The 14,882-nt window shown below is 41.0% G+C and overlaps 1 protein-coding gene and 3 non-coding genes across 4 annotated transcripts in view; 1 reads left to right on the plus strand and 3 right to left on the minus strand.

The window, feature by feature from the left end:
• LOC141913944 (voltage-gated inwardly rectifying potassium channel KCNH7-like) overlaps window positions 1-14,882 on the plus strand; it is a 31,401-nt gene that overhangs the window by 9,003 nt on the left and 7,516 nt on the right. Inside the window, exons 2-5 of the mRNA XM_074805170.1 lie at window positions 6,635-6,760; window positions 11,816-12,304; window positions 12,672-13,071; window positions 13,909-14,108. Coding sequence (XP_074661271.1) covers window positions 6,635-6,760; window positions 11,816-12,304; window positions 12,672-13,071; window positions 13,909-14,108 — 1,215 coding nt within the window. The remainder of the gene's footprint in view (window positions 1-6,634; window positions 6,761-11,815; window positions 12,305-12,671; window positions 13,072-13,908; window positions 14,109-14,882) is intronic.
• Trnaa-agc (transfer RNA alanine (anticodon AGC)) lies at window positions 1,428-1,500 on the minus strand. The gene has a single exon. It is a non-coding gene; the product is annotated as a tRNA-Ala (tRNA).
• Trnaa-agc (transfer RNA alanine (anticodon AGC)) lies at window positions 1,571-1,643 on the minus strand. Its single transcript has one exon. It is a non-coding gene; the product is annotated as a tRNA-Ala (tRNA).
• Trnaa-ugc (transfer RNA alanine (anticodon UGC)) lies at window positions 1,714-1,786 on the minus strand. The gene has a single exon. It is a non-coding gene; the product is annotated as a tRNA-Ala (tRNA).

A 14,882-nucleotide genomic window follows, 5' to 3' on the forward strand; every position in this document is an offset into this window, starting at 1 on the left:
TGTGGATGATTACCACTTCGGTTGGGAATTCATTTTTCTTTCTTCGGGTTTCTACTTCATATTTCAGATGACCAGGAATTGGACGGTTGTAATAATGAGTTTGGAACGGCTGATCGTCGTATTCTTTCCGCTGAACTTTCGTCTGTTTTGGAACAGGAAGTCGGTTAACGCTATATTAGGGATCCTACTCCTGGTATCCGTCGCATTATTTCTGCCCCACTTTATCCCGTCCTGGTCTCTACGTCCGGTTCGCTGTCAGCAAGGACCGGGACCGATCACTTTTATGAAGCATAAATTTACAGGTATCGACAAAGGTGTTGCCATCTGGTGGAAATTCTCTGATCGAATGGGCAGCATTTATCTGACAGTGATCGTGCCCATGATTTTACTCATCTCTCTCAACGTGTTACTCGTCATTTCGTTAACAATCGGCCGAATCAAACGCAGGAAACTCGTCGCCACGGAAATGACGTCATCGAAAGAACGACGAGTTCTCCACATGGCCTTGGCTATTGTCATTATTTACATCGTTTTCGAGTCGTTAACGTTTTTGGACCGTTTGAATTACACGCATACGATAGAGTTAAACCTGTTTAAAAGTCTCAGTAAATTGGACGCTTCGATGGTACTCCGTAAGATCGCGATGGGTTTAACAGTAGTTGACTCGTGCGCTAATTTCTTCGTTTACTGTTTAACGAACAGCACGTTTAGGATTGCAGCACGTGATATGATCCGTACCGTGTTCATCAGACGCAGATAAAAACGTCTCCTAAAATATTCATGTTGTCTTTAATTTCGTCAAAGCTACGTTTAACTTCACGTTGAGTCTTCTGTATATAGAAAATTTCCCAACGAAATGTTCCCTTGAGCTAGTGTAGTTTATTCGACTATATTCTTATAGTCATCTTCAGCAATGCTAATGTTGTCCTTATTATAACCATTGATGAAACACTCTGAATCCATGTTATAAAGATTATAAAGAATCCCTGCACAGTAAGAGTAAAAAGAGTCTAAAATTATTTACTTGGCTTATTCGACGTTTCAAATCTATGATTACAGTCCTTTTTCAGGAATACCGAAGGCTATATAACTCCATATCCCTTTGTTATGCAGTGAAAAAACTAGAGAATGTTCCTGTTATGTTCAATCCCACAGTTACTTTTCTTAATCAACGGCAGCGACCTCTACAGTGTTGTTCACTAGTGCATCCTTATTGAAATCATCTATTTGTTTATTAGAACATTGTACAATTTCCGCTCCGGCTTCAATATCTGATATTCATTACTTACGCTTCATCATTATTGGTTTGTTTTCCAAAGCATAAATAATTATGCTTAAGTTGCAGCTCATTTGATATCTCGGATGATCTGAGCTAGTTCTCCTGTAGGTATGTCCTCCTCACAGTCGAGTTCGACAAAAAAAATCTATGGAGAACCCGGGCATCGATCCCGGTACCTCTCGCATGCTAAGCGAGCGCTCTACCATCTGAGCTAGTTCCCCTGCCATACCAGCAATCGGTAGACCCATGTCTTGTGCCCCTCACCTCACCGTCTAAAAGAAAATTGATCAGTGGAGAACCCGGGCATCGATCCCGGTACCTCTCGCATGCTAAGCGAGCGCTCTACCATCTGAGCTAGTTCCCCTGCCATACCAGCAATCGGTAGACCCATGTCTTGTGCCCCTCACCTCACCGTCTAAAAGAAAATTGATCAGTGGAGAACCCGGGCATCGATCCCGGTACCTCTCGCATGCAAAGCGAGCGCTCTACCATCTGAGCTAGTTCCCCTGTTATGACCAGCCAACCTCACGCTGACCTCAGATCGCTGAATGTCGGGGTTTACTTTTTATGTGGACATTTTGAACCTTGTTCCCATAATGTGGTCTGGTCAGTGATAAGAACATGCTTTACCACCACCTGTGTGTAGGCGGTAAGTTTTATCGGATTGTGGCAGGTGATCTTCATTCACTGACTGGAACACATTGATTTCCACTAAATTTACTTTTAATTATGCTGTGATTCCTCAGACACGTGACGACTTATTGCCAACTGTGGCATGTGACTCATTGATAATTTTAATCAACCAAAAATTGATAATATTTCATGCAATACTTGATCAAGCCTCATACCAACCATCTCGCACCAAACCATCTAGCACTAAACCATCTAGCACTAAACCATCTAGCACAAACCATCTTGCACCAAACCATCTAGCACTAAACCACATCTAGCACCAACCATCCCGCACCAAACCATCTACGTAGCACCAAACCTAGCTATGCTGCACCAAACTAAGAAGCAGCATACCCAACCATGCTGGCCAAATCATCTTGCACCATACCACCTTTCACCATACCATCCTCCACCTAACCATCTCGCATACCCACATGCTGCACCATTCGAGCCCATCTCGCATACCCACATGCTGCACCAAACCGTGCAACACTCACCTATGAACTAACCCGTCACACTGATTCCTGTGTGACGGTACCAGGCGACCAGATTTAGCAGTTTGTTACTGGCGTCTAATGAGACGAGATTGCTTTAGGCGACACGATGGTAATTGCGTTTACTTACTGGAAGCAGTGCAGGCAGTCTATTTATAGTAACAGCACCATACTGTCACTCAACACGGCGCGCTAAATCCGTCTCCATTCAACTCGCTCCAACACTCTGTTAAATGTCATTTACTTCCAACAAGACATTCATCAAAATACCTTCGGCAATTTGTGAAAGTTCAAGATTTACTTAAACGCATAACAAAAATTCGTAAGCTACGGGATATAAACGATGATTAACAGGGTTTTTCTATATAGTTGAAGGTGACGGATGTGACGCGAGTCTGAGATACTGATATACCGAGATACTGAGATACCGAGATACTGAGATACCGGGATACTGAGATACTGAGATACCGGGATACTGAGTACACTGTATCTGATGTCGTAAAGTGAAACAGGATTTATTAATTTATTGATTGATCGTGTTGTTGATTGGTTATTATCTGATTGCACATTGCCGATCGATATTATCGATCCGTTCTGATATTTGACCAACTGTAGAAATATTTGATCAATGTAAGGATGATATGAGCATGCGCAGTGCAGTTTCGTAAGGAGGTGTGCTTAAAGAGTGGGCTCCTGCCCCCCGTTCTGCCCCAAACGGCTGCACCCATGCCCTGCCCCAACCGGCTGCACCCATGCTCTGTCCCATCCTTCACCCAGTCCTGGTAGTGCTTGTTTGTGCAGCAATGTACATTTTTGACGTGACCGTCGCCATTTTTATCAATGCAAAAAATGCAATAAGTGATTTACAAGACAAACTGCGTGAAGATTATAAATCCTCTGATTATCTGTTGGCAGGTGTTTAATACTGATTGGCAAATAGACGTCACATACAAGACCTCTATAGAATACCCAATAAAACCTGTGGTACATCAGATATTAAGGTTGTTGGATGAATTCATCTCCTGATCTGCTCCACCCCTGATCTGCTCCACCCCTGTTCGCTTGTTTAGAACGCAACACAAGGTGCCTGGTATCTGTCACCTCTAATCTCACTATAATCACAATGTCCAATGCTATATTCTTACACATCCTCCCCCTTAATTCACTGAAACATCAAAATAACCAGAGTCCCTCACACTCTGAGATCGATGTGAGAAAAATCCGTTTCTATGGTAACATCGTCTGTTACCCGTGTAAGCAGGCGCAAATCGGGTTCATCTTTTTTCGACGCCTCCAGTTTTTTCTTCAATTTATTTTCAAGTTGATTGCAGCTGCAGCTGTAACTGCTGACGATGATGCTGTCGATACAGCTGCAGCAGATTAACTGCTGTTCTATATTCTATCTGCATTTTGCCCTTTACACATAACGGCAGTTTGGCCCCGTGTCGTGTGTCATTTTAATCTTTTTCGAACTTTGTTCTGACGGCCAGTTATGATGCATAGCAATTTCCGAATACAGATCTCTACGCTTAGATACGGCAGATGAATTCATCATCTCGTTGCTCCTGGATGCTGATGCAACCAGTCAAATTGTAATTCATCATTCGTATGGCATTTTGACATTTTCAGATATGTTTGACAGCTAATTTGCATTGCTCGTCTGCGCGCTCAGCCGATTATCGATGTCGGAATATTTCTATTTCCAGTGTCAGTTTATATTGATGAGACCCCCGGTAGCGCGCGCGTCATCGTCGGCTGATGTTCACTTTTAGTTCGCAGTAATGCCAGCAGATGACACTGCGTTCCAAAATGCTCAGCAGGGTTTCTTCGTAATCAGCGCATCCACTTTAAACAAACGTTGCCTTGGCATTTACGTTGTTTTAGTAACGTTAATATCGAACGTTGCCGCCGGATTTCATTTCGTTAAATGATCCACGACGTGTCACGTGGTATCTGAAATGGATGTTTCACTGTTGTGACGTCACACGATGTGCGCACCTGTTTTTCAGGAAATAGTCCCCTGGCAACAAGTATTCTTCAGAAATATCGGTATTCTTTAAGTTGTTCATGTGTTCGCGCAGAATCCCGTCGGCTAACAGAGGTCGCGCACTTTTGCCAGTATCCGACAAAGATAAATGTCAAATCGACAAGCGAAACGATGAAATAAATGCGGGATCGATATATGAAACGACAAGATAAATGTAGGATCGACAAGTGAATCGACGGAGAGTAAGCAGTACGATTTTCAGGTTAATGCACGCCGAATATATCAGCCGCACAAGCAGACGATTGATTATTTGTAAAACTCGGCGGAAGAAACGTCGATTTTCTGTCCACATATAAATGTCAAACGGCGACACGAAACGACGGGGATTTATTTGTAAATACCAGTGATTTACGAAACGGAAACGAAAGAGTAAAACATAAAAGCAAGTGTGTAAATAAATCACTGATTGGTTGATGAGTCGATTAGATCTACTGTGGGCAACATATCCTTGAGGAGTAATTTGTCGTTTTGTAAGAAAGTGATGTTTTGATTGTACGGCATGATCTGGATTTAGATAAAGATGATGTGATAAGGTAGAGCTGGGGTGGATAAGGTTGAACCGGGGTGGATAAGGTTGAACCGGGGTGGATACGGTTGTACCGGGGTGGATTATGCTGAGCTGCGGGTAGGAAGAGCAAGGGATGGAGATTATCATAATCCAGTTATAGCTGCATTCATATGTTCATCTTTTGTGCGCCTTTCTATCAACATCCTACTCTTATACTCAATCAATCATATAAACATGTACTCATAATGTTCATTATTATTTACTCGTGTTTTATTGAACATCGAGACACGTGACCTTCTGGTCCACACTTCATAGTCACCTATATGAACTCAGCTGATCTGAAGTACGCGCTACCACGTGTAAGACGTGTGCTGCTCACAACCACGTGTGAGTGGTTCAGGGGTCGGTGAACTCACGCGCCACGAGGAGTACTCACGCGCCAGGGTATCCTCGCGTGTTACATCACACGCGAATACCGACGACCTCAAATCATTAACTACTTTGCACTTACATGTTTGTTTTCTCATCGTTAATATACATTACCCAACACACTATATTCCGCTGCTTGACTCCATATCGCCATCTGGAGGTATTTCCAGGAATCAAAGAAAACAACTGTACGACTGATGTTTGGAATCATGTTCCGGCACTAGATCAGTATAAGTCCTGTCCAGCCAGTAGCAGCTGTCTATTATTTCAAATTAGTGGGATTAAATGTAGAGAATAGGATTTGGGAACAGCTAACAGCTGAAGGGGCGGGAAGGTCCGTATAGTACAAACAAATACATGGATGGATAGGAATTGTGAGTGTGGTGAGCGAGAAGTGGCTGTTGGCAGCAAATAGGTCGAGATGGTTGGAGAGGTGATGCTTTCAGAGAGGTTAGTGCTGGTAAAGTGGTGGTTGTGGATGGCTGATAATATGGCAGAGAATGACGTGAATACTGATGTATGTGATAGGAGAGCTCAGCACTCATTGCAGTTTGCCAGGAGAAAGAGGAGAGAGAGGGAGAGAGGAGCTGCGAGAGGAAGAGAGAGGGAGAGAGAGAGAGGGATAGCTGCACTTAAGCTGATTGGTGTTGGTTTCACTGAATTAATAACACAGACGTTCCGTGACGAATGAATAGTATTATTGAAACTGAAATACGGCATAGAGAATAGAATTAGCTGAAACTAATAAAAATTCCTCATCCATATTACATGTAATAGAACCTATTTCCTATATATACAAACAGCCGAGGTCGAAAACAATGGTAAATTGGATGAACAGCTTCTTACACATGTATCGCACACGAGCCTATTACTCAAACATGTACCGCACACGAGATATGTACCGCACACGAGCATATTGCTCAAACATGTACCGCACACGAGCCTATTGCTCAAACATGTACCGCACACGAGCCTATTGCTCAGAAATTGGTTGTATATTGTGGCTACATTGCAGTTTAAATTGTCACTTGGTAACTATCCACTGGGACATTTCCAGCAACTGCCCCCTGGACAGAAACTGGTAGTTTTTAATAAGTTCAAGTGAAATGATTCTTTTCCAACCGAACAGTGTCGAACTGGACAAACCATTATAGAAATTACTTGTAAACGTTATTCATGTATTTCAATATTTTGTCTAATTTCAGGCAAAAAACAAATTCATAATGTTAAAAGTGTTGAAGGAACTCAGTAACAAAAGTACGTTCCGACCAATATCTGAAGAAGCCGCTCATAAACGCTCCAGAACGAAACGACGAATCAGTGAACACTCGGTAAGTAACCTGTGGCACGTGAGTAATTAAAAAAAAAGAACTCTACATTTAACATCATACATTTTACATAAGTAGCAATTGTATTCATTGATCGGTGAAGTGAGGTTTTCTATGGGAACCTCGACTGGTACCGACCTCTACAATATCGATGCATCTCAATAGATTTACAATATGATACTTTCACCAGTAAGGCACAAAGCGTAGATGAATGACAGGAATTTTGCTCGATACCAACTGGGAATCTGCACCAGCTCAACCATCTCTCACAATCGACCCCGAACACTACATGGACTTACACTCAGTCGATCTGTACATACAGTTACTGGAGTTATCGCCTCCCCATCCCTTTGTTAGCCTCTCCCCTGAACACATGAAAAATTGATTAAGCGATCAAGTGTCATGGATGACTGGTAATCAGTAGTCGTGCACGTTTTCCTTGGAGATAATCACAACAATATCAGCCGTTGCTATCATCTTACTGTTTAAAAAAATGTATAATCATCAGTAGGCCTAAGGAGTGCACCCTCCCAGGGGTTTCTTGGCACTCCTTCCCAAAAATTGTATAGATGGATGTTGCTTGTGAAGGGTCTACTGGTCTAGCCTAAACCTGTTGAAGAACATGCTGATCTTAAAGAGAAGACCTTGACCTTTCAAAAGAGAGAAGTAAAAGCGGAAGTGATTTCTGTTTGAGTCTCTAGTGTTGAAGTACACAGTTAATAAACCGCCGTGGTTTCATTGATGATAAAAAACCAATTTTCACTAACGGCAGCAGCACCAGCAGCAGCAGCAGCAGCAGCAGCAGCAGCAGCAGCAGCAGCAGCAGCAGCAGCAGCAGCAGCAGCAGCAGCAGCAGCAGCAGCAGCAGCAGCAGCAGCAGCAGCAGCAGCAGCAGCAGCAGCAGCAGCAGCAGCAGCAGCAGCAGCAGCAGCAGCAGCAGCAGCAGCAGCAGCAGCAGCACCAGCAGCAGCAGCAGCAGCAGCAGCAGCAGCAGCAGCAGCACCAGCAGCAGTGACTGTAAACCTGGCAGCCAGTGATGTGTCGCATTCTAGTGGTTGGTTGAGATTCAGTAGAGATTTGTTGCTCATTAGCTGTTTGATTGGTGAGAATATGAACTGTTGATAGATGAACGGCGAGTTTGTCTGTGATTGTCAATCTATAGCTGACTGGAAGTCTGACAGAGACCACTGCAGTGTCTGCTAGGAGTCTGTGAGACTGGAAGTCTGACAGAGACCACTGCAGTGTCTGCTAGGAGTCTGTGAGACTGGAAGATTGATTCACTTGTCAAACGTTTAATCCCTTCCCGGATTAGTGGTAGATACTTCTCAAGATATTTTAGTGACTGTTACTCGAGACACGGACACGCTGTCGAGGCAATAGCCGGATTATCTGTGGGATTATCGTGGATTAAAGGATAATCCAACGAGTGCTCCTGAATCATGCATATTGAATACGTGCCATCAGGATTCCGGAACCCGATGCAAGCAGTAAGAATGTGAAGGAGATGATGTCATGACGATAACTAAAAGCTGATAATTCTGCTTCACTCTGAGATATAGTCTGTGTAGAGATAAAGGCGGAATGAAGAACCACGTACTCATTGTTTCGATCCCGGCTTCCAAGTCGGTCGCAGTATCGTATAGATTTCAGCTCCGCTATCGCGATCTTAATCACCTCGGTTTTAGATGGGATTAAAAAAAAATAGCGCGGAATATTGATGAGATACGCGGTTGGTTGCATGAACAACTAATGTATGCTAGTTGTTGTGTAATGTCGGATTTTAGTTGGATTACTGCAGCATTAGGAAGAGGGAGAGAGGGAGAGAGGGAGAGAGAGAGAGAGTGAGAGAGTGAGAGAGAGAGTGAGTGAGAGAGTCTCGTGGGAATGTTTAGATGGACTTTGTACTGTTTAGAGTGCTTCATTTAGTCACAGTTACACCAGCAGTATTAATCCAAGTCTCGAAACATTATAGTCTGTAATTATAAGGATTGTTGATTCTCGATTCTTAATGTTTAATATTTGAAGCATTCGAGTTCGGTTACTGTATATAAAACACAATATCAGATCATCAAACGAGCTGATGAAAGGATAAAAGGATAATTTGGTAGGATCTAACTTTTTGTGATTAGGAGTCTTGGGATTATTATGAACATGTTTTTCTAAGTACGTTTTTTCTACAATTAGGATAATATCATTTTTAAGGCTTAGGGATCGTATTTAGTACAAGATTCATAACCGAAATAGGAGGTGAAACCAGATGAGGTAGGCTTATTTGAACAAGATGCATAGATAATGAGTAAAAACTAATGTAGTGAGTATTAGTGGATTATGGAACAATGACAGCTATGAGAGGTTAGTTTAAGAGTAGGATGGAATGGAAAATGATGCTAATGTTTTAAGGCAGTCACTTACTGTAAATGTTGAGTTAGAGGCTGCTGTTTTATATATTCTGTGCTCCGCTCCTGGGCGACACTTGAATGGAATATGGAATATGGAAGCAGTTCTTTTTAAGGCAGTCACTTGTATTCTTTGATCCTTTTATTCATCCTCAGAGTTCATCGATGAACACCGAACTAGATCGCGCTATCATTGTGTTTGCCCTGATGTTCTCAACCCCAGGACAGTACTTTGTCGTGATTAATTATTGTCCAGTCTTTGGGGGTCGAAAAGTTATGTAACAGTACAAATAGCTATAGTATAAACTCATTCACCTATCTTAATAATATGAATAGTTTATTTACGGTTTAAAGGAGCATAGATTCAAAATATTGTAATATAGGATGCTGGACGACTGCTGGTGAAATTGAAAAGAAACTTATGACCTAAAAGGCTCAGACTCCCCTTACACTTTTACTCCATGATTCATACCTACAAATAACAGGACAAAAACATTTAATATCAGAAATTCATACTTTGATTTAATCCTCTTAGGATATGAGAATTTTTTTAATTTCTTACGGTTATTCCAAAACACACGAAATCTCTAATTGTCAGCGGAAATCCCTGAAAATGCCTCACTCCGTGAGGGTGCTTTTTATGCTTATGAAAAATCTATTGTTGTCCCTCAAACTATTTTCAACTGTCCCTCTAAAATTTTTTCAATTCTTTAATCTTCCTTATGGTGTCTTGTATTTTGTCCCTGATGCTCAGTAATTGATAAGTTGGCATCGTAAATGATGATTATAGTAAATCGCCTGTAATGATTATTAGCTTCAGATAAACCATTGTAAACACAGTTTAACAGTAACGAGCATTAATTAAACAGATTGAACGCTTTGTTGCGTTGATAATGAGATGAGAATTTAGAGGTATGCGATATCTTTAAATCCCTAGAGAGAGAGAGTTTAATGTGTTTAGATTCATCTATCACCAGTTTACAGTCATTTCTACAAAATTGTGTACAATGAGAATTGATCATTAAACTAATCATCTGCATCTTCCCCCCTCTCATCCCTCTCTCATCCCTCTCATCAGTGATTACATTACTGATACTGTATATTCCTCTTTATTCACTTACTCAGTGTTTTCCCCGTCAAATAATTAGTTTTAACTGTCAGTGTTTCTCTCTCTCTCTCTCGAGGGGTAATCACTACAGTTTTAATGGGTTTTAGGGCATAATTGACTCGGTGTTTAAAATGAACATTATCCACTTTAACAATTTGTTCCATCAAATCTACTGCAGCATTAGTTTCCATAAATGTTGATTGCTTTTGAGTCGATTGAGTTCCGAAGGCAAGAATGATAGAGAGTAGAGTATGATAGATTGGGGGATACCGGCGAGATAGAGAGAGAGAGATGAGTTTAGCACATATTGGAAGTATATATTGTTTATGTAAGGTTGTCGGATGTGAAGGTGACGACATGGATCTGTATATAGATGTTTGAGGTAGTCTGTCGGATGAGGAGGCAGGCAGATATTGGAAACGGATTGTCATTATAAGACGCGCCCGTTTTCGAGTATCAGACACATACACCACCAGTACTAACATACACATTTTTTTCTACATAACGCGATCTGTTTTTTTAATAAGTAGTTTCTATATGAGTGAGGGACTTATATGTAATTGATTTCACTGATGTATATGTGTGTAATGCACACTAGAGCAGATGCCCTGTAATATAGCAGGTGCCCTTTTTATATCTACATATATATTTACAATCTATGCGAAATATAGTGTGTACATAAAGGATCACATAAACAGTACTGTTGGCATAGAGTTCCTCGATGATATGTACCAGGTATGTCCTTATAAGGGGTTCCACGTGCAATAAGTACATGTACATACACGAGACTTTAGCAAATGTAACAGAGCATCGCAGGATATGTGCATGTACACGGTAGATGGGGATTCTGGGTATATTTACCGAATGAATGTAGGCAGTGTAGGATTTTAGGAAAATGTTTCATATTATCAGTCAGAGGTTTTTATCAAGCTCCTAAAACCAGTTTTATAGACTGGTATTACCTTTGACCCGAGGGCTAACTCAATTCATTTTCAATAGAGTTAACCCCCGGGTAAAAGGTAATACCAGTTTATAAAACCGACCCTTGAATAATACGTCCCAGATATAATGATGCATAGGCAATTGTGAGAGGGCACCGAAATAAAGGGATATATGCGTTCACCTAACAAATGGATGTGATTGAATCAGCGTCATGACAAACACTGGACGACCCGACGATACGACAGAGTTATACTGGTTAGAACGACGAGCTGGCAGTCCACAGTCGGACTCATCCAGTATGAAACTGAACCCAGTCGATCAGATTCTGGCATCGTCGATTCAAAAAGTGAGATATTGGGTGTGTTTGGCGACTACTGAGGAGATCGAATACAGAAATTCATGGGTAAAAATATGTTATTGAGCTTCACCTCATCGTTATTGTACATGTACAACGACTTATAGTCATCTATACACATTATATACATGTACATTTATTTGTTCATCTTAAACTGTAACATTTCATTGCAGGAATTGCTCCGGTTCCCCAGCGCGGGACTAATCGCACCAGTTCGAACCCAGCGATAACTGATTCATTTTTCTCATATATTCCAGAACAATAACCACGATAAAGATCTTGACGAAGATGTTCGGAACCCGGATCCTATCGAACAGGCAGCGCCCTCTAGAGCCGCATCTCAGAACGTGCCGAAATTCATCATATTACATTATTCGCCGTTTAAAGCCGTTTGGGATTGGGTGATATTATTACTGGTATTGTACACGGCAGTGTTCACTCCGTACGTCGCCGCGTTTCTACTCAACGAAGACGAAACTCGTATGAAACTGAATCAGGATTCGAGCACGCGATTAAAAAACGCCGAAACGAACCAAGCAGATCCACTCGTTATCATCGATTTAATTGTAGATATTATGTTTATAGCTGATATTCTGATTAATTTCCGTACAACATACGTACAATCAGGTGAAGTGATCGCAGATCCTCAGAAAATAGCTATTAACTATGTGAAAGGATGGTTTTTATTGGACGCTATCGCCGCCATTCCATTTGATCTATTACTGTTTGGCTCAGGAACTAGTGATGTAAGTATTATACACATCAACAAGTCGTCTTCTGATGTACATGTACATGTATTGAGATCTATTGATGCGTGTGTGAAACGTATCTACTAATGCACATGCACATGCATAGAGATCTATTGATTTATATGTAAATAATTCTTCTGATGTACATGCACCTGTATGGTGGTCTACTGATGTACATGCACCTGTATGGTGGTCTACTGATGTACATGCACATGTATGGCGGTCTACTGATGTACATGCACATGTATGGTGTAATACTGATATCGAAGTGCATATAAAGAAGTGACGTGAAACTGTACATGTATAACATGTACATGATGATGTACACGTAAATGTTTTTGTCTCTATTTCTCTATATTTGTAGACGATGACAATTACTGGTGTATTGAAAACGGCGCGGTTGCTACGATTGTTGCGCGTTGCTAGGCGTATAGATCAATATTCGGAATATGGTGCTGCTGTATTGTTGTTGCTCATGGCGATGTTCACTCTAATCGCTCATTGGCTCGCTTGTATATTCTACGCAATCGCCTACATAGAACGGCCGCATTTGACCGAGAAAATAGGATGGTTGGATCAATTAGCGAAAACTACTCAAATGTACTATTTACCGAACGATACGACTAGCGGGCCGAATATACGATCGAAATACATTACGTCGTTGTATTTCACATTCACCAGTTTGACCAGTATCGGTTTCGGTAACGTAGCTCCGAACACTAACGCTGAAAAGATATTCTCCATTTTTGCTATGCTGCTTGGCTGTAAGTGTAACTCGCGATTAATGGCGACACTCTCTCAGTCTCAATTGTAACGATACAAAAATACTACGTCACTTAGAATGAAAAATGAGTCTGAGATGTTCCCTCGAGCTTATACAGATCGTCTGAGATGTCCCCTCGAGCTTATATAGTTTATTCAACGTTTCGACTGTCGTGTATCTTAATTATGTTCATCTTCGGGATTACTGTTGCTGTTACACTGAAGTATAATATTTCACAATTCATAGTGAATGAATGAAACCGGTATTAATGATCGATCAGCTCCTGCGACCAGCATCTCTCTGTGAAGGGACCTGGAACGGTAAAAACCCCTATTCATCCCATCGATTGTTCTCAGTTGACCATTCCCAGTATCCCGATATTATGATGTTGCAGGGATACTGGTAACCCGATAATTGTTCCCATCATGGACGTATAAACTACGTCCTTGGTCCCAGACGTTGTGCAGTATTCCTGTATTCCCTTTTAGGACATAATTGAAGGAATACAGTATTCCTGAAGATGACTCCTAAGGATATAGTCGAAACGTCGAATAAACTACACTAGCTCAAGGAAACATTTCAGACTCTTTTTATTCTTAGTGTGCAGGGATTATTATCTTTACAACACGGACTCAGAGTGTTTAATCAATGGTTATAATGGGGACAACATCAGTATTCCCGAAGATGACTTTAAGAATAGTCGAAGCATCAAAAAATAATTCATTCACTTTAGGAATTTTTTCTGAACTCGTTTTTTCTGGAGTTTGAGATTTTCTACGGAAAATGATTTATCAAAACTGATGAAATGTTTTATTTGAATTGTTATTGTTATTTGTAGCTCTTATGAGTGCCGCCATTTTCGGTAACGTCTCGTCTATCATGTTACGTCTATATCAGGGTACTGAAGAGTACCACGAACGTCAGTCGTCGATCAAAGAATTCATTAAATTTCATCATATACCAAAAACACTGGCGGGTCGATTACAAGAATCACATCAACATTCCTGGTCTTATACTAACGGTATTGATATGAACAGTGTAAGTATACTATCAGTCAGTCACTAGGCGGCGCTGTTTGCCACCCCCAGCTCGCGGCCCTCAGATGTGTAAAGTGCTTTATTCATAAATGTTTGGATTAAATTATAGATGTTTAAATTCCCCACTGGGGGGGGGGGGGGAGGAGGGAAAATGAAAATTCTTTATCAGTTTTGCATGAATTAACAATTATTTATTTCCTTAAAGATCCTCCAATTTTTAACCGGGTTTAAATCAACAGTTCCTTTATTAGATGCTTCCTTGTCCTTTGCTGGCCCTTCCAGCCGAATATATCAATTCCTTTTGGCTGCTTTAGATGACCTACAATTCTGTTTGACCTATATTCTGATGAATGCTGTTTGACCTATATAATATGATAAATGCTGCTTGTTAATTGTTCCTACGTTTCTCTACCCTACTTTTTTATTCATGCTTGTTTTAATGTTTCAGATGTTAATGTTTTATTTCTGTTTTTTTCAACTCATCAATCGTTCAAATGTTTTATACCCAAATTCAGTACTTCTCAACCTTGACCTTTCGTCGTTAAAATCATCCCTATTTTTTTCTATGATTTGTTTACGAGGTATTACCGCCATTTTATACGTATTTCATTAATTCTGTTTATCCCCTATAGACGGCAGCACCTACTTCTCGGGTGCGCGCCAAAAAAGAATACATGCCCGCCAACACGGAGCAGGTTCTCAACGTAAATATTCAGTTTTTATCAGTTTTGAATTATCGCTGTTACCATGGTAATCGTATATATACATATATCTA

Source organism: Tubulanus polymorphus, chromosome 12, assembly GCF_964204645.1.
Source record: "Tubulanus polymorphus chromosome 12, tnTubPoly1.2, whole genome shotgun sequence".
Classification (NCBI taxonomy): domain Eukaryota; kingdom Metazoa; phylum Nemertea; class Palaeonemertea; order Tubulaniformes; family Tubulanidae; genus Tubulanus; species Tubulanus polymorphus.